Here is a 21,055-nt window from a genome sequence, read left to right on the forward strand (position 1 = left end):
AACATAATTGTGGGTGGACGGAGGGGGTGGAGGAGTGGGGGTTTGGACCCTAGACACACACCCATGCACGCAAACATGCACACACTTGCACAGACCCAGACTAGGACCCTGTTAAAGGAGCGGCTAAGAGGTTGTTATGCTGTTCAAACAGTGTTTTAGCCCTGGAGGCAAAAACATGTGCACTGGGCATTCGGGGTTAATTAAAGAGTAACAAGACCGGTGTGTTTGGGGGGGTTTTTTTGTTTGTTTTTTTCCAATCTTGGTACGAACAAAGATGTTGCATTTAGGAAAAATTACAACTGCCAAATGGATTTTTATTTTATTTTAATGTTCAAATTTTGATAAGGAGAAAATACTGCCTTGTTTCAGGAGAAAAAAATTAATCTGCACGTTAGATTCATTGATTCCTTTGCTCAGTGAGGAATGACAGAGGAATAGTGAGAGAGAGAGTGTTTGAGTAGGAGAGAGACAGAGAGAAAATAAAGACAGAGGGAGAAAGCTTCCCTCCGCTGTGCCTTTGAGCTTCTCTGTCTCTCTGTAGAAAGAGGCGTGTCCATGGACCAGTATAAAGTCCAAGGAGAGTCACTCGTGTTGAGCCATTCTCAGGACTGAGTCCTTTGCACTACACACAAGGAAGAGAAGGAGGAACGTGCAGCTCTTACTTCAGACACTGCCTTCACATGACCTGCTTTTACATTTGAGCAAATGCAGACCAGATTTCTATTTGTTGTTTGATCAGAGAGCTGGCAAACTGGTCTTTGGATCCGAAGACGGAGCAAGTTGTACCTGAGCACACCGGTGGATATCGTTCTGCAACTAGTCATTTCCAACTGAACAAATCCGAGTACATTTGCCAGTGGACCAGATCAAGAGCAAGCTCCAATTTCTGCGCTGTGAAATTGAATCAGAGGTTTGAGACAGAGGCAACACAGCAGGCACATTGTGCCCCTGCAAATGAAAGACTAAGCATTTGAAAATATCAAAGACCATCCTGGACAAAGCGGTCTTCCATTGTTGGTCTGGGATCTACTCCTGAAAGCAGGGACACAGAGAGAGAACGTCTCCAGAGGAAAAGGACTGTGTGCAGGTGCTAGAGCTGCTGTGGTGCGAGGAGGTTGCATGGCTGCAGCTCAATCTTACAGGGGCTTGTGGGTGTTCAGCACCCTGTCCCTGGTGGCTCTGTGTTTGTCGGACCAGGCCATTCGCTGCCCAGTTTGCTCCGAGGAGAGGCTGGCCAGGTGTCGTCTACCTGAAAGCTGTGAGGAGACCGTGCGGGAGCCTGGCTGTGGCTGTTGCCCCACCTGTGCCCTGCCAAAAGGTACACACTGTGGTGTCTACTCACCACGTTGTGGTACAGGCCTCCGTTGCTACCCGCCTCGGGGTGTGGAGAGACCACTGCACTCACTGATGCATGGCCAAGGGGTGTGCACTGACGAACGGGAGGTGGAAGAAAATTCAGGTAAGAATGAGGGCAAATCTTTCTCATCGTGGTTAACTGCAAATTTCACTAGCTCATATAACAACCTCCAACCCTCTAAAAAGATCAGTCCCAATCTGTTGGTGTTTTGACTGTCAGACAGCTGGATGTGAAGACCCAACAAGTTCAAGGGTCATGCAGCCTCAGCTGAGCAGACCTAGAGTTTGGGATGGTGACAATATTGTATTTATTTTCCCTAATCTTATCCCTAAACCAGAGTAAAAAAACACACACACACATATTCAGTTCCTCAAACATGGCTTGATGGGAGATGGTTCTCAGCCCGTCTGGTGTCCAGTCTATGGTCCAAAAAGCAAGTAAACAAGAAGTTCTGTCAAGTTGTCTACAGCACACCTTTTTTTACTTAAAGATGTAGATCTACCTTCACTCTGAAACACAGTGAAACATATTCTATGATTCAGTGACAGAAGCAGACAATTCAGCACGGGGAGGTGCTGATGGATTTATGTGTTACCTGTGACATTTAACCAATTAACTGGGGATCTACAATTCATGGCATGCAGACCATCATGGTCAGTGACTTTTTTTCCTTCTTTAACCTGTCTACAGCTTAGCGTGACAGACAACCATTCATATGAGCAAACATTTTCACCCAGTTTTTATTGGTGTGAATGGACCAACACTTTGCAGAAATTACACAAAATAACTGCATGTGCAGATGTTGCTCTAAAATGGGATATCTCAGTTTTCAACACTGGAAAATGATCTTTTTGTGCTAATGTTTAACTGAGATTGTGGAGGTGCTCTTGTCGTTCACGGCAGTACATTGTGGTGCGTGCGTTAGTGAAGGGAGGAGGTCATAAAAGCTGCTGTGTGAAATGACTTTAATGGAGTGTAGCCAGTCTGGGGCTATTAAGGCTCTCTGCAATCAGTAATTCACTTGGCTCCTCCATAGATGCCCTGCTGCAGATACCTAACCCTCCAGCTGCCCACGTCTCTATCGCACTAACCCACTTTTGGAAGTCAACTTGCATACTCTTGCATTTTTTGTGTGAAGAAAAAGAGTGGATTTTTCTACTTACTACTTCTACTTCTTAGCTTTTTCCATGTCTGTAAATGGTTAAAATATTTGAAGTTAGTAGTGAAGTGAATAACTGCTCAAGATGTCTATTTTTATACATCAGAGTTAATCCAGCTACTTTGGGTCCAGGCCTGAAGAGAGATATGTGGATCATAGTTCTTGTGTCCACTGGAGATGGATCAACAGCAGCCAGAGTATCACCTTGGTTTAATTGTGCTGCTTTGTTTAGACACAACTGAATCTGTCTGGACATGTGGTCAGTGTGTTGCCTTTCAGTAAGGTCAAAGATTCATGGGTAAAATCCCTGAGGTTTCTGTTTGGACTGTTCTTCAATGTGTAACCCCACCCACCTGTTGTCCTGTTGACCTCCTACAAAAAAGATTAAACAATAGAAAGTGAATAAATGAATGAATGAATGTGAGTGGAAAAGTAATTTACTATGGGATGCCATGTCTGCTCATTCAGTTTCAGTTTAGCACATTGACATTGATAGTGTCTTTCTACTTGTTTTAAAATTACACTTTTCTCTGAGGATGTCAACTTCCATATTATCATAGGACAGTTAGTTCAACCTCCTAAAGCCACGGAATTTATTTGTCTGTTTAATGAGACAATGCTAATCTAGCGGTACTGGCAATACGCTTACTGCTATCATCACAAAACAATAACTTGAATCAACTTTACCTCACATTAACTCCCAAGATGCTCATCCTCAATGCAGCATCTGTTTCCCCGGGCCCTCACTGCTTCTCTCCCTCCCAACCCTAACAAGCCTTCAAGTGCATCGCCCACCATGTCCAGCTCCTTCATTAGGATGAGCTCATCGCCACTCTCCCTGCCAGAGCTGAAATGAGAGCCTTCTGCTCTCTGCACAGGGCCAGGCATAGGTTAGGCCAGCACATAGCGTGACTAAATGGAATCAGAATGAGACAAGGAAAGCTGCCTGGGCCATGATAAAAACAGAGGACTGTCTGAGCCTGGACCCACGTCTGTCCATCAACACCATTCTGTCTGACAAAATTATTCTCTGAAAGTGTTATTGCTCCTTTTTTTGATAATACAAAGTCCAACGACATCCTTTGCTGTGGGGAGTCTCAGGGCCTGTCTCTTGGGTGGGGCGGCTGTGGATGGAAAGTTCAAAAGTTTTGTTTTTGGTGTTCTGTAACCTGAGCACAGAATTCTGTCTCCACACTCCTCCTCACTCCTAGAGTCTGTCATAACAAAGCTCTGAGCAACAAATCTTACTGTAAATCAATTCTCTGGTGCAGCAGCGCAGATCAGTTGTATAAGAATGTAAACTGAGGCAATTAGACAGACACGGAGGAGCAGTGAGGAGAAGGTGAGGAGCAGCTCCAGTCACAGGCAGGAAATTTCCTCCATGGCTCATTCATCCTACTTATGCATTATTAAACAAGGGGGTGCATCTCCTAATACAGGTCTGACTCTCCTCCACTCCTAGCAACAGTGAACAGACAAGATAAAAATAGGTTTATCAAAAACCAGACGATACGTAAGAGAAGAATCCGAGGACTAGAAGCAGGTGAACAGACCGAAGCAGAATGAAGCAGAATTAGGGCGGCATCGCTTACAGTTACATCATCCCCCCATCCAGAGACAACGTGTGCTTTTCTCATGACTGTCACTTTATTACAACAACATCTGGTCATACACAGCACTGGGCTGCCAAGAAGCCACCGTATAAATTCAGGTTCACATCTGGGGAGGTCTACTATATTCTATGAAGGAAGTAGCAAAAGGACAACATATAAAGTTGCAAAAGGACAAAATATAAAAGCTGTAAGGAAGCAAGCTTCTTTTTTTTAAAGTTTTTTTTAAATAAACCTCAGTAGAAGCAGTTATCTTAAAGAAAACGAGGCCTACTCCTCAGTTACCTCACCAAGTAACCATTTTACTGGGAACATGATCTAAAGGACAAATTTTAAAAAAATGTTTTTTTTTCCAATTGAGAAATGTCTCAAAACACTAGAATCTGTTGTTGAGAACTGGACTGGAGAAAATCATCCAAGCTTTTATTTAATCTTGTTCCAAGTACTGTACCAGCGTCTTTATTTGGAGAAGCCTGAACACCTTTTTGGCCAGATTTACAACTCTGCTGTTAGGCAGTTAATCAACACCAAGAAAATCGATTGCATCACTCCTGCTTCAGCCATTCTGAACTGGTTACCTGTGCAGTCTAAGAGGCCCAAACTCCATAGCCTCCATCGCCTTATCCACAAACAGAGATCAGCAGGTGAAGGGCAGAAAACTAGAAAACACAAATCGTTTTGAGCTTTAGCTTCTGGTTCTGTGGAACACACAACTTCACAACTTAATTTTTTGAATCTTGACAAAAAACAAATTTCGTCACACTTTCTATTATATTTAACTGTTTTACATTTCTCTATCTATCTATTTAAGTCTCCTAAAATGTCAAACAGGCCGTTTAATTGGTTTTAGCTAACTTAAATGAGTTTTAAATTGTGTAGCTTGTGTTTTAGAAAAACTGTGATAGTGCTACTGTATATAAATAAACCTTACTAACTAACCAAAGATAAAATATGATGCAACTGTCCAATTAAAGCATTGCCCTTATATGGACCTTATCCTGGGACTCTAATTTACACAGCTTAGCTAACAGTAACCCTAACCCTCTATTACCCATGACATAAGACATGAAACATGAGTCTTCAAAGGGAATGTTCACTGACATCATAAATGTAGGGACGTTTGTTCATTTTATTTTTATCCCAACTAACTCTACATAAATGACCTCACTAATAGATGTCACAGACTGTTACACATTGGACCTTCAATCGTCAATCAACATGAGTGTGGTGCCATGTATTTTTATATACTAGTGTATAGGTATTGTTTTCACACACTTCCCTCCAACAGTCAAACGAATATTGTTTACAAACCGATACAGAGGTGAAGCCTGACACCAGCAGGAACACAACATGTATGAAATGCAAAGCCGAGCCAGACTCCGTCAAACAATGCTCAATTTACCATGCTGCACACTAGCATTAAAAGCTACGTGTTAACATAGACTTGTCTCTTTTGAGAAGGCAGGATGTGCGTTTACTCTTGGAGTGATATTTTGGGCGTTTCGTTTCAAATATTCCCGAGCAGATGTCCTCTGATGTTGTGTATTTGCTTTCTTTGGGGTGAGCAGCACATTTGTGCAGCTGGGACTATTGTGCAGGAGTAAATGTGATCAGCTAATTGCTGACCTTTGTGGGACAAGGACCCCCCTGGAGTGTTGGAACTGAGATACACACTAACAGTCCAACACTATACTGGCTGTAAAACAGGCCGGAGGACAGAGGAGAGTTAATCATGAAAGGGCTGGGATTTCATGTATGAGCCAGGTTTTTCAGTAGGAAAACATTTCATTAGTTTCACTGAGGAGCTCATTCACTAAGCCATAACAAAGACTTCAGTGCTGCATATTATACTTTCAGCTCCATGCACTTCTGTTTAAGATCCTGATCCTGTCATAAATTGAAACGAGAATGTTCCACTGGAAATTACGTTAATGACGTGACTCAATGTAGTTTGACCTAATTCACTGCAGCTGCAGGTTTCCCTCTATTCATACTGCTATTCATTACATGCACTAAAAGTGCATCAACACACAATGAATACTGCGAGCTTACGATGACAACATCTACTTACAGAGCTAAAAGTCAATCAAAGAAAACTTAAGTAAAACAAGTAGTGATGCAGAGCAGCCTTTTGAGGTTCACAACCACGATGCTGTAGGTCATTCACTTTGTCTCGTCAGATAGATGATGTCGTCAATCATAATCTCTCAACAGATGTTTTAGGGGTTTTTTTTGTTGTTGTTTTTAACCATCAACATAGCACAGATATGTCTTCTTTAAACACGTCAATGTCAGAGCCAGTTTTGATTCAGGTAGAATATAAATGTTCTACACCTTCACCACACCACTCCAGCAGATTTTTGTCATGATACAGGATGGAGAAGATCATCCACCAAGAAGACTCTTTTATTCCCTCAACACATTTTTCTCTCTGATCCACACATGTGTGCCTGTTATATTTGGCATTACAGAGTTTGAAGCCTTAGGCAAACCGTAAAAGCCAAGGAATCCAAATGTTTTTCTTCTGTGGAAAAAAAGGGAATTAGGAAAGTAGCGGCAGTGACGGACTGAATATGATTTGAGTAATTGGCCTCGCAGTGAATATCAATTTAGCACTTGATCTTCTAACTTTAGCTCCACCTTCTGTTTTATTCATTCACTTGTGGTCATTGGACAGGGGTGTACAACGTTAAAACATTTTTCAAACTTGGGACTATGTTTTAATGGAATACTGGATGAGAGCAAAAGGTAACAGGAATGAAAAACAGCTGCTGCTGTGTTTCTTTTGGGCTTTAAAAACATTCTGTATTCCTAGAGCTCTGCTGTGACACTAACTCCATGTTTAATGTTATTGTCATCTCATTTTATTATTACAAGTGGCCTGAGTTGTATACGGCAGTGCAACAGCAGGCTTCATGTCTTTGTGATTAAGTGTCGATTGGCTGTCGTACAGCACAAGCTTGTTGGTCGTCTGGAACTTTGTTGAACTGCATTTGACTCTGTTGATTTACTGCTTCAAAGAAATCTTTTTCCTGGAAATCAGTTCTCCAATACTCTGTCAAAGCATCCAGTGTTGAATAACGCATCTACAATCCTTCTCTACCGCAGTGTTTTGAAAACAAGACGAGGTCAAAACCATGTACACGCCAAGGCCAATAATGTGTGCGAGAACATGAGAATTTAGACTCTGTGACCAATTCCAGTGAAATAAAAGTCACTGCTAACTTATAAAGACCTACCATACACCAACACAACAATTCTTGTTTTTACTTTAGCTTTGTGTCCCTAAGACAGGAATGCAGTTTCTCTTTTGGAAGGCAAGCAACCCCACAGATTCCAGTTACAGAGAGTTCAGAGGACATTTTTTTGCCATCATGATGTTATCATTAGCACTGTCCCTTTTATACAAAATACAGATGCCTGCTCCAATTTTGGCCTTAATTAGAACCCTACCTAGCAAGAGAATCAACCTGGCTTTAGACCAACAGGACAACAACATTATGTTGTTATGCTGTTAGCAAGCAAGCTGAACTGTTCTCCTGGAAGAAAACAAAACCAAATCAGAAGCCCTGGGCCTAGTGCTAGGGGATCTTGTTATCAGAGGTTTGTAGGTTTGAATCCCTAATCGGTCTGCTGTGGTGGTTGAACAAGCACCAATTGACTGTTGGCTGCTATATCAACCAACTTATCGACTCAGTTGCCTGTTGCTGGATACAAGCCAATGAGCAATAAGATAAACACTAACAACACTAAATGGAGGTCATGATGTTCAGGACTCTCTTTTGGCAAGGTTCCAAACTCCAAAATCTCCAAACAAAAGCCTTGAGCAGCAGAACATTACCTGGTGATTTCACCAAGGAAAACCAAATATTTATTTAAGGGGGATGTTTGACTGTAGGCGTTTATAAATTTACAGATAATAAAAAGAGACAGTTCTGAATTCATCGAGCTTTAGTATTTTCCTCCAGAGCTAAAATTATAGTTTTACTTTTTTGTATTTTATATTAATCATCCTTTGCCCAGAAGCACAAAATAATTATAAATTACCCAAATGTAACTAAAAGGTTGCTGAATGGTCACTTAGAGTTTGCAACAGGGGACTTAAATTTAGTGTATATACAGTATGTCGCTTCAAAGGTCTAGGCAAAACATAAAAATCACAAATTAATCACATCACCACAAAGGACCATTTAATACAGAGTATATGGTAAAGAGTATGTGTGGACAAGTATAGGAAATCTTGTAACTACAGTCAGCTTTGAACATAGCAGTAAACTTGTTTATAGAGCCTGATTTCTCCTAACCATTGATGACTGATGTTCTCATGAAATGCAGTCGTGTGACCACAGTTGACAAAAACATTTGTAAAAACCCTGACAAATATTTATTCAGGAAAGAAACCAAGTATGAGGCAGTTTATTGTGCAATGTTCTTTCTCTCATGCAAAATTTTACAGTGTTTATAAATGAAGGTGCTGATGAGAGGTCGTTATCAGCATTAGAGATTTGTGTTTACATGGTTTTGTGTAATTATGCAAAACAATTCCATATATCTATATCTGCTGAAAAACTTCTTATCTCTGCACTGCACCTGTGACTGGCAGTGCACTGCAGCACATCAGCTCCACAACCCATAATTCACCGTGTGGGAATTGGGAGTTAATAGTTGCTGATATAGATCAAATAAAACCACAGACAGAGAAGTGGTAACTTCCTCAATGGAAAACAGCAGTGGCAGCAAACAGGACGTGCCAACCTCTGACCCACTTTGAATCACCCTGTTGCACCCTGCAGCATGGAAAAGGAAAGAATTGTGCAAAGGGGCAAAAGATGAGGGAGAACAACTAGGGTCAAAGGAAACAGCTGAGGACCTGTTGGCTCCTGTTGGAGAAAGTGCTGATGAGTACTAAGACTAAAAATACAGACCAGGCAAAAGTCACTTTCTCCTCAGACAGGCCAAGACATGAAACACAACTTTCTGTCTTGGCATCTGTCAATAAGTTGTTAAAAAATAAAATAAAATGTAATAAAAAAATAATAAAATCAACTCAAAACTGTCGCACTGTCCCACACACTGTCCCTCGCTTGGTTATTTTACCTGTCGCTTTTTTTCTCTCTTTTCCCTTCTCTCTCTCTCTTCTTATCATCTTCGCTTAGTGGCCCGAGACTCTGTCACGCTGGGTTATTTTACCCATCTATATAACAGTAATATAAAATGTTTTATTACTTATTATTATTTTATATTATCAATATATGTGTTTATATTTATGTTTTTGATATTTAGATGGGGGGATTTCTATTTAATTCATTAATAGTATATTTCTATGATGGTTTTACACAGAAACCGTGGACTTTTGAAGTAGAATCAGTTCCATTTTCAAATTGTAGCAAACATTTTAGCTAAATGAATTAATGCCATCATGATTAAAATTTGGTTCAAGAGCAGAATAGTGTGGTTTAGAATTTAACCTTTTTAGCCCAATTCTTAAGAATAAGAAACTCAGTTATCTGTCATGATCAGATGGTGAGCAAGACCACGTGTCAACATGCACATGTTAATCCTTTAATTCTATAGAACTAAACTGAGATATTCACACAGACTTGTGCCCACTTTGTGACCATCCAACATAGTTCTGGATTGTTTTGGAAGGGTGGAGAGTGAAACAACAAGGAGAGGTGGGGGTAGAGGGGTCAGGGGCATTTCCTGAGGAAGCAGCTGGCTGCAGGGCCAGGGAACCGCATGGCAAAGGAAATGCAAAGGTGAATGTGGCACCAAGCAGATTATAAAGAGAGGTGACAGACACAACAACAGTTTGTTGCTTAGCTACAGCCTATAACCTCGAAGCTAACCTGACCTTTTTTGATCAAGTATGACGAACATAAGACAAACAAAACCAACGCCATGAATGTTTGCATTTTAATTGTTAATAGAAATATCGATACATTGTTGCTCTGATCTTGGTGTAATCTTATTGGGTTTAAATTTCATTAGTTGTTGTAATAAACTGTTCTGCACTTCTAGGAGAACTTAAGCTATTAATGCCTTTCTGACTCTTACACAGGCATACTATGTCAGGGAGCTAAACATTTTGCTTCTGTAAATCATCTAATCCTATCAGTGCAGTTTTATTAGATGTATATGACTCCTATTATTATTATCATTTGCTACATAAAAATATATTATCTATCTCTAATACTTAGATGTCTGTTTAAAGGAATGTTCTTTGGTGAACTGTGGAACTTTAGCCTTTTTCTTTATCCTCCTTCAGTCACAGAAAGACAAGAAGAGATCATCCCTGAACACCCGAACAACAGTAACATCAGATGCAGTCCACAAGACAAACGCTGCATACAGAAAACCCTGGCTCGACACCCACCCAAATCTGCAAATCAGAGAAGCAACACCGCCAGAGAAGAAACCAAGGCAGTGCTGGTGAGAGAAGAACATACACTGTATATATTCCTTACAGAAAACTGTTATTACTAGTGTCATTGCTTAAATTTTAAATAAAAACACAATGCCCTTCTTGTTATCTACCGTCACAGACCTTTCTGAATGTACACATATTGTTAAAATATTTTAGGTGTAGGAAATATCTAGTGAGTTAGGATCTTTTGTTTCAAAGCTTAAACCAATAGGTGTTTTCTAAAAGACTCTTAAATAAAGTTTTATAATAATAATAATAACAACAACAACAATAGTAATTATTATTATTGTTGTTGTTGTTGTTGTTGTTATAAATAATAACAGTTAAAGTTAATATCAATATTACACAGTAAAGAAAAACGTAACTTCATCTGTAACTGCTAAAATATTGATAGACAATACCTATAATTCAGCCAAAACATACATAACTGTTAAACAGCAGGAGTAAACCTAAGTTTGGAGAACAGTAGAACAGAGAACATGAACCTGGCTCTGCAGTCAGAGCAGGACTCAAACCCCAGCAGGTGGTTCACATTAGAGCTTTATCGCTCCACAGAATTAGAGTGGGCTTATAAAATTGTACAAATTAGTTTTTTACACACTGTACCATTTAAATGCCATCTCTGGAAATAAAGCGCAGGTGGACGTGACCTCATCATGCAATTTTCTGTTTTAACTCTAACAAACTGTGTGAACATACAGTGATCACATCCCAGTGAAACAGTATGACGCTGCTTTTATCACACTCTTAACGAAGAGGAACGGTGTGATGTGAAGGGACAGCAATGTAGTGGTTTACATAGGAAGCAGCTGGGGCTGCAAAGTGGAAACTATTGCTAATTGGTCAGAAGATGTCCTCTACTGAATCATGTAGTAATATTAGAGTAAGTTATAAGAAGAGAGTTTCAATCCTAAAATGTGTGCATCCCTAAAAGTTATACCTTAAATCAATTAACAAATTGAATACAAAAAAAACAGCTAATGTTTAAACAAATAATAGCCTGAAATCATTTTAAATAAACCAAAACATTTCATTTTGCCAAGGAATTTATGGGCGACAAGTGTGATCACCAAGTATATGATGATGATGATGTTGATGATGATGATGATGATGATGATGATGATAATGGTAAGAACTAAAAAGCTGAGTTCGGCCAGGAGCCACTGCTTTTATGTTGTATTAGTTCTAGGACGAATTCTAAGCTTAAAGAACTTGGAAATATCAAATTATTTTTCATAGCTGAATTTAAATCTGAAGTGCAGCATCATTGTTGAAATTAGTTGAAAAGTAGAACCAAAAAAAAATGCAACGCAAAAGAAAGTCACTGCTCGCAGAAAATAATTATCTTTTATACTCAAACATTTTTCTCTACATTTAACTGTACTTCAATAATTTAAAGGATATCAATCATTCCACGCTGGTATAAACGTATCTGTCACTGCTACCTGCTGAATTACATGCAATGATCCTCTTATAGGCTCCGTGTCGTGCTGAGCTACAAAGGGCTTTGGACAGACTGGCATCAAACACCCGCACACATGATGACCTCTTCACAATTCCTATACCCAACTGTGACAGGAATGGAGATTTTCACATAAAACAGGTCTGTTACTCTCTCACACTGCATAACAAGAAAAAAAAAAGAAAAAAAAGTACCTCCTCTATAAAAGCCAATAAAAATAAATGCTTATCTCTGCACATCACGTAGTTTCTTTCAAACTGTACCAACAATCACGGGCCAAAGCACAAAGCAGTCCTGCAGACGATTAAAGGTTGTCTTTCTAGTTCAAGATCAACACCAAAGAGTCTCCACACAGGCTGTTGTCAAAGCCAAGGTCTTATTTTGTTAAGCTGGATGGAAAGTGAGTTTTGTTTCCAGAAATCAAAAGTTCAAGCTGTGGGTGTGTGAAGTGGTTTCCCTCAAACTGTTGAACAACAATCGCTTCACCGTGGTGATGGATGCAATTATGTTTTGCATGCAAGTGGATTTCTTCTTGTTCGTGTGCTTTTGTGAGATAGGGCAACTTTGCAGATAAGAGGGGGAGGATGGGGAAACCATAAAAATGGAGATAAGACTTTGTTCTGAGCAATCAAAGCAGCAATTGTCCACATACTGATAAAAAGAGGCAACAGTCATCTGGAGTCAGTGATGTGAGTTGCGTAACATTGTTAAATGATCTTTGCGGGGATTCAGAGGCATGTGTTTACTGTTTAACTCAAACTGCTCCTTAATTTTAAAAAAAGACATACATTTGGAAGTAAAGCACATGTTGAGTAAACCGGGAATCATTTTATAAAAGCCACAAATTAAAATCTTGCTTGGAATGTTTTAAATCAAGACACAATAAAAGAATTGTAAAATACAAATACGGTAGTATTTTTGTTAATGCCAATCATCTCAAATATCAAATGAAGCATTACCAGCACTTAAAGGGCAAATTTGTGTAATGTACCTGAAAGTAATAGATATTTTCCCCTAGTTAAAGTTGAAACGCTAGAAACCATGGAACCTTGGATAGCATGTCAGCAAAGACGAAAAAAACAAACAGATTTCACGTAGTATGAAAGAACTTCATAGTGTGTTTGCTGCTCTATCTTTATGTCAGACAGCTAGTGGAAAATTTGCGTCACTCTCTCCCCCCAAAAAAGTCCATAGGGAAAATCAGCTATTTAAGTCATAACACCCAGGGGGCGATGACGCACTGCTCACTCTGAAAACAAAGGCACACTATTTATATGCGAGGAAACATTCAACACATTCTTCTTAAACAGCAGCGGTAGATCAGCAAAAATATATAATACAAAACACATGACACAACAAGATAAGATAAAATGTATACATATATAATATATACACAGGTTGCGCTTTGGCCCAGAGGCAATGCCTCTGTCATTGGTGTGAAACCCCAGGGTTCACCTCCTGGGCAAGTTCGAATCCCGGTTAGAGCGGTTGGTACCTTCCAGTGGACTCACCACCTGCAGGAAGGTTTGGGGGGTTGGTACGATGCAGTGTGATTTAGGTGGCGACTGCTGCCCCCGCGACCCGGTAACGGATAAGCGAATGAAAATGGATGGATGGATGGATGGATGGATAATATATACACACATAAGATATATACACATATATAATGTATATCTGTATAATGTATATCAAATACAAGCTCATACTTCAGAATCAGAGAATTTGCGTAGAAAAATCTCAATCGCTGCTTTGATCTTCAGTAAAACAAGATTAAGGATTTCCACCACATACATTATCACTGCCACTACCTCATCATTACCACAGTTACTTCATTATCACTGCCACTACCTCATCATTGCCACAGTTACTTCGTTATCACTGCCACTACCTCATCATTACCACAGTTACTTCATTATCACCACCACTAATTCATTATCACCATGGCTACTTCATTATGACCGCTGCTGCTTCATTATCACCAATGCTGCTTAACTATCACCGCTGTTATTTCATTATCACCACTACTTTATTATCCTCACTGCAAACCTCATTATCACTACTGATACCTGATTATCAACACCATTACTTTATTATCACTACTGCTACTTCTTTATCACAAACTTTTAACCTTTCATTCTTCATCACTGCAACTACTTTATTATCCCTTCCACTACTTTAGACACAGAATAATATTCTACCTTTTACTGTACTCTCCAAAATGAACAAAGTATCTCAACCCATTGATTGGTTTATCAATTAACAACATCTGAGGTTACTGTAGGCCAAAGGTTATAAGGCTATATTTATATAGTGCAGCTACCCACATTTTGTTATAATCTGTTGGATTGATCTTTTGTCTACAGTGTCACCCGGCACGTGACGGTCAACGAGGGAAGTGCTGGTGTGTGGATCAGAAGACCGGCATGAGGCTGCCTGGTCCACTTGAGCAGCGAGGGGAACTCGACTGCTACCAGCTAATGACAGCAACCCTAAAGGATTGAGGAAGAAGCGGTGGGGAGGAAGGTGCAGAAAAAGCTGAATTCTACTGGTGCTCATTCGTGGAACTTCATGAGGAAAGGCCTTAAAAGCCATAACGCCACAAAGGCTTTGGCAAAGAAAAAAAGGAAACCATTGAATTGAGTCCTTTTGCTGTTCTGTGTTTCTGTCTGTGTGAATGACTGTTAACACACACCAACAGTTTTAAGCACTTGGTGTGTGTTAATTTCTAATTTGTGAACTTAAGATTGTTAGTCTTTAGACACATAGGCTTCATAGCGAACGCATGGGAAGAAAGAAAATCACTTTCCCACATAAGAGAGGTGTTTTGAATTTCTCTTGGAGCCAGAGACTGTAAATACTCCTGGAATAAAAACTACTTACACTGCCGGCTGTTTTTGGAGGTTACGTAGTTTGTGTATTAGTCCAAGTAACATGAGTCTGGTTCATTCTCCATTCATAACATTAATTGGTTTTTCTGATCATCCATCTCAATAATGGGTTTAAGATCATCTATAGAATATATATAGAATATATAATTGAACTAAAAGCAAAATGAGCACTGAAACCATCAGTTGGTTGGATTTAATCAGATTTCGCCTCATTTTACACAGACTTGTATACAAACCACTCAGCTCTCCAAACCAATGGAGTCTGTACGTTTTCAACTGCTTCATTTTTGCAGTGGCATTTTGTAGCTTCATCCAGCTCTACTTCATAAATAGTCAAACAAATAAACTGTGGTATGCCATCTGAGCAAGTAGAAAGGTGTGTACACACTAAAAGGTTGTGATGTGGTAGTCCTACAGCATATATACCACTAAACCCTACCACCGACCAAGTAAGTCAAAACAAATCATACAAAATAATTTCTAGTACAAACCTGTTTTGTTTGTCACCGGACCAGCAATAAGAGAAAGAGAACAAGACTTTGACAGATCAAATGATAAACCATGGCTTTTCACAAAGCAGAGGCCAAAGTGCTGGACACCAGTACACACCAGTAGTAATATGTACCACAAAACATATAGGATAAAAAGAATATGACAAAAACAAAAATTGGTGAAAAAACAATCTTCATATATTGTGATAGTACCTCATCATCTTCAAACCTGGACTTTCCTTCTTTAATACAAATCTTTCGAGGAAAATGTTTTTGCTTTGGGCCTTCTTGCACCAGTCCAGGAAACCTCATAGTTATGGCCCCAATTCAAATAGAGAAAACCCACAAAATAGACCAGAGTGTTATTACATTAGTCCCAGCTGCAACATTAGGCAACAGAGACAGCTGTGAACCTTATTTCAAAGTTCAAGTCTTTCTCCTCCGAAGAGGATGAGGAAAATGAGAAAACCCCAGAGTTTAAGCACATATCGCCTTTATTAGGCCTAGGTCTATTAGTATACAGTAATATTAGGTCTATGGCTAATAGTATAGTAATAGGTCTAAGTCTAGTCTTACTGGTTCTGCTTATTTGAAGGATGTACTTCCTGTTCATACATGTACGAGACACCTCCTGGTTTAAAACATCTCCAGGAGCTTCATATGACAGTGATGATTTTGTTGCTCAGAGTTATTAGTCACACTGGTGGCAGCCTGGAGCTCAAAACTATAGCACAAAGAAGCCTCAGAGACTCTTTCTATATTGTCTAAACCATAAACTCTGCACTGCTGATATGATAATCCTATTTTTCCAGTTGGTGCTAAGATGTCAGCGTGACTTTTTCTCTCACTTTTGCATGAATACAACGTCAGCATCTCTGCAAACAGACTGTGGTGCTATATATACTGACTGTGCCAAAAGAAACTAATGGAAAAATGATGATGTTAGTTCCTGCACTTTTTGGGCATTCCTAGGGATAGGAAGAGATGACAAGGGCTTTGTGGATATGACACAATCAGTGCGACGTTTACCTTGATGTGTGACCATTTGAACAACCTACAGTATCAACACTATCTCATCATGTGCTCAAAGTCACAATGTAAACACAGCATCCCACGTTAGTCCAGGTCCAATCAGAAAAAATAAAATGAAATTGAATGCCGTCTGAGTTATAGTTTAGGTTTAGTGTCAAATCCTATACTGCAGTACCACAACACAAAAATGGTGAAAGGACTGTGAACGATAATGTATCATCTTTGCTAATGTGAAAAGTGGTACAAATAAGGTGCCTTTTCATGGCTCAAATATTAAAAGTTAAAATACTTCTTGTAGATCTCAATTTGAACAAAAAGAATGACCAAATGTAAAATGAAACCAAAGCCAGTTACCACTGATTGGACTTTTAAGTTTTATCATTTCTGCAGCGACTGCAAGGTTAACAGGTGTGTATTGTGTATTATTTAACAAATACCTCTGAATCCAACTACTAAAGAATTTTCCTGCCCCCACCCTCCCTTCTGCTTTGGTTCATGTGAGCACTGCATCAGTTTTAGTCCCAGCCCAAATATTCTTATTGGTTAAGATGTTACCAGCCATTCCTGTCTTCTTTCTATATGAATTTTATCTTGTGTTACTTTGTGCTCCTGGTGGGCAGTCTACAAAAGCATTATATTTACCTGGTAGTGGGGATTGTTTAACTTGGGCTTGCTAACAGCAAAAATCATAGCATTAACGTCTTATGTTGCTGATAGGAAAAGAAGACTTCATGCCACTGTCTGACATGAAACAGGTTTTAACTCCTAAATGTATTATACACATTTTTTTTAAAAAAGTGAGAGCCACACTCAGCACACAAAACAACAGAGGACCAGTAACAGTGACACATTATAGCCATTAGGAGTGTAACTGCAAACTGTAACTAAATCCCAGAGTAGCTATATTAAAATAAGTTAAATGTCAAGAATGTCTTTGTCCCTAACAATAACGGTGCTTAAGAAAATGCTTCTGTTTAAAAGATGGTATAAATACATCTTGTTCTTTGCTTTACACTATTTTATCTAATGATACGTTTAACCTTTGACTGTAAAAATAGGAAATCCAAAGGTCATCTGCCAAAACACACAGTTTGAAAAAAGAGAAGTCTGTGCTACAGCTCAAAATATCCAAAACCAAATAACTCTGAAGACCCAAAGGTTCAAAGACATCAATATACCCTCAGTGAACTGCATGCATGGAAAATGTTTACTTTGCACAATTCTTTGGTATCATTCAGCAAACACATTCCAATTCTCATCTAAAGGCTTTGATTTATGTAAAAGCCTCTTAACTACTTAAACAGTGCATTTACACTATAGTTATTACTCTAACTTTACTGACCTGTAATTTCATTTCTTAAGACTGTTCCAGTTTAGCTTTGATGTTATCTGTTCATATGTACAAATTATGAAGTAAATGTCTGCATGCATTCAAAGAGACTTGGGTGGAAATCTGTATCTAGTCCCGACTATTACTGTATATTCAAACCCATGGGCTGATTGACAACTGAAATACAGCATTTCAACCAATGTCAAAGACAAATACATTGTAAATGTTTACCGGATGAAAATGTATACATTGTAATAAATCCATTAACACACATTGGTAACTACCATGTTGTACTGTAGTCGTGTGATGAATGATACTGCTGCATAATGACAGCTTTGTATGTAATTTCTAGGGTTGTCAATGGATTAAAATATTTATTTTTTTGTCTGTAGTTAAATCGTGATTAATCGCAAATTATTATTTACTTTTCATTGTTTAGCACAGAGCACATCTTATTCTCGACTTTAACATCTCCCGGCATCGGCACAGTGGTAGCTCCATTCTCGTCTACAGTAAACATCAAGAGTAGTGGCAGATATTTGAAGCTAAGTTTGGCAGTTGAAACACCACTTTATTATTCACTTTATTTCTGCACAGGTTTCAACTGTGTCACCTGATTGCTTCCTAAACTATGTTGCAAAGCAAAGTTTGGTTCACAAAAACATAGTGACGTGAAAAACAATTTATGTTTTACTCACGTTAACTTTGGCAGCCCTAGCATGAATTTAGCAACCAGTCAGGTTCCCAGGATTGATCAAAAATACTGTTTTGTGTTTGGACACGTCTTCCAACATGTGATTCCATTTGCCCATGGTTAGCTGGGTATGGGTAAATGATTAAAGCAGTGACTTGAAATTGAGTTTTACAAAGTGAGAGTTAAAACACAAATATTTCTTATGATCTATCAGTGTTGCAGAAATTGGTTGTGTGTATAAAATTAGATGGTGTGAATGCGCATCGTGAATTGAAAGTTCTAGCCATATTGCCTAATAATGGAGAACTTGCTTATTAAAAATTAGTTCCTCAGTTTACTCCCTTCATTACTACCTATTATCCACTACCCTACCACTGTGCTGCACATCACAATATACTGTATATAAATATCTATTATATAAAAAAATATATAATGCATTTTAAAACATTAACTTTTAGTGCAGCTATATTAGCAAATACGGCAATATTTAAGGAATTTGGTCAAGCAAAACCTTTGGATTGACCCTTCATAATATTCTGACCCTGGAGTTTCTAAATATAACTTCAATGTTTTCAGCAGAGTAAACTTTCAAGTCTTCTTAGTTCCAGTGCTTGACCATTGTTTTAAAAGAGCTCTCGTGGCTTAGAAAACCAAAACTAAATCTTTCTTACTGGAGGAGCTTTATGGGGTTCCCATCAATTGGGGTTCCAATTGATTTAAAGTGTCATGGGTCTTGCTCTGCCCCTGGGCATCAACAATAGAACAGCTGTGGCTGTGGGGCCCTGTGTGAGTGCTCGTGTTCAGCCTGGATGGTAGCTTATGAGAGGCATGTGACCTTCAACCTACCTCCAGATGTACTTCATCCACAGGTGTCCAGCGCTGCATTGTCCTGTTTTTTTAGTCCTCTGCGCAGCTTTCTGCTTATTACCTGGCAATAGAAATCAGTCATTATACATTATGCAGGTGTTGGTATGAGAATAAAATATATAAAAAAAACCTCTCAAGTTTGCAAAAAGGTTAAAAAATGGGGTCACACAAGAACAGTCAATTACAAATCTAAAACAAGTACTTCACAGGTTGAACAAACACAGATATGGACTTGATCCTACAGGCTTAAATTGTTATCTTTAGGGAGCACATTGTTCTAACTATTGACCTTTGTCGGTCTTGAACAATGTGGCCAAGAATTCAAACTATTTCAGTTTAAATAACAAACGGACCAGTGAAGAGGGCAACCTTATTTTTTTTCTCTAAAGCCAAGTCTCCCGTAAACTGCTTATAGGGCAACTGGTAGTATGGTGACATAAGAAATGGTTCAGATTGTTTATGATGAGATTACTACCTAAGTAAGCTGCAGAGAACACCTGCAACCCACACATTTGCAGAAAGAGCCTGTGTAGGAAACACTTTTTTCTGTAAGGATTAAGCAGTCGTCAATGGATAATAATAAAAACACATATTTAATAAAGTAACACATCCAGGTCAAATTTGATGATCATGATCTTTTACTTACTAGTTTCCCCTGAGGTTGTGATCTTGGCTTGATTGGGTCAGCCATTTCATCATTATCGTGGGCTAAGAAAACACACACAACTGGGTTTGCAATGGAAATACCAAACTTTAAAATTCTAGTTAAAATGTGAAAAGTGTTAACATGCATTTTATGTTTAGTGTGAAATGAAATAGTCTTCTAATTTATATGGATTTGCATTAAACAGGCGGGGGGCGTTGTGTCTACATTAGTGCAAAACAGTGAAGTAGAGGGCAGCTGGACTATCTTTTGGTTTCATCTCTTCATCGAGGATCAGTTCTTCAGTTCTAACCGACTGCTAGAAAAATTCTGGTAACTATCCTCATAGTGGCAAAAAAACTGAAGAATTAGTTGGTAAAGCAAAATAAAGAATGTGACCACATGGGAGGAAAGTTGTAATCACCAGGGTCAATGTGTGAACGGAGGTTTGTATGGGTTGTTTGGTCAATGACAATTGAGTTAGGGGAGGGAACTGAGGACAACATTGTAGGTGGATGAAAGATGGTGTCTTAAGTCACCTCCACTGTTGAGCGATGCTTTCTCAAGGTTGATGATGGTTCCTTCATTCCTCTTTGAAGCCATCTGTGGAAAGGATACAATTTATTGCTCAAGTGTGCCCATAACAGCTTCAGATCAAATGACCTGAGAATGACTTTAAACCTATGAATACAAGTCGTCACTTTGTGAATAACTTTACATCCACAGATTTAAACAGTTTGCCAAAACAAAGTATCTATCAAAACAATGGAAATTGCATTTCTATTGGATTTAAATCCATGAAAAAGAAGTAATTGATAGTAAATACCATCAAGTCACACATGTGGGTTGATTTTCAGAGTTCCATGATATTATAATGTTATAAACACCTGCAATTTCGATGTGAAGCTGCAGAGCTTTTATTGCTGTCATTGTTATAATATACCTCGGTCCCTTTCTCTTATCCTGGAGGAGGACATTGCACATGGACTGCAGCAGTGATAGTTGAAGGTGATAAGCATCATTGTGGAGGCACAGCACAGCTGAGATGAGAAGGAGGAGGAGAGTGGAGGAGGTGGGGGTGCTGCAGCAGCAGCA

General features: G+C 39.0%; 2 protein-coding genes across 2 annotated transcripts in view; one reads left to right on the top strand and one right to left on the bottom strand.

Annotated features, from left to right (window-relative positions):
- The window catches only part of LOC103384265 (zinc finger protein Aiolos-like), a 33,786-nt gene extending 12,742 nt beyond the window's left edge, over positions 1-21,044 (bottom strand). Inside the window, exons 1-4 of the mRNA XM_008317723.3 lie at positions 20,904-21,044; positions 20,500-20,563; positions 19,964-20,025; positions 19,297-19,378 (exon numbers count right to left, since the gene is read on the bottom strand). The gene's annotated coding sequence lies outside the window, so the exon portion shown is untranslated. The remainder of the gene's footprint in view (positions 1-19,296; positions 19,379-19,963; positions 20,026-20,499; positions 20,564-20,903) is intronic.
- Positions 21-18,039, top strand: LOC103384264 (insulin-like growth factor-binding protein 4). Its single transcript, XM_008317721.3, has 4 exons — positions 21-1,459; positions 10,395-10,558; positions 12,031-12,156; positions 14,379-18,039. Exons 1-4 carry the CDS (start codon positions 1,120-1,122, stop codon positions 14,514-14,516), a joined length of 768 nt encoding a protein of 255 aa, XP_008315943.1. The 5' UTR covers positions 21-1,119; the 3' UTR covers positions 14,517-18,039.
- Positions 21,045-21,055: the final 11 nt, after the last annotated feature.

The sequence above is a fragment of the Cynoglossus semilaevis genome, chromosome 9, assembly GCF_000523025.1.
Source record: "Cynoglossus semilaevis isolate Cse_v1.0 chromosome 9, Cse_v1.0, whole genome shotgun sequence".
NCBI lineage: Eukaryota > Metazoa > Chordata > Actinopteri > Pleuronectiformes > Cynoglossidae > Cynoglossus > Cynoglossus semilaevis.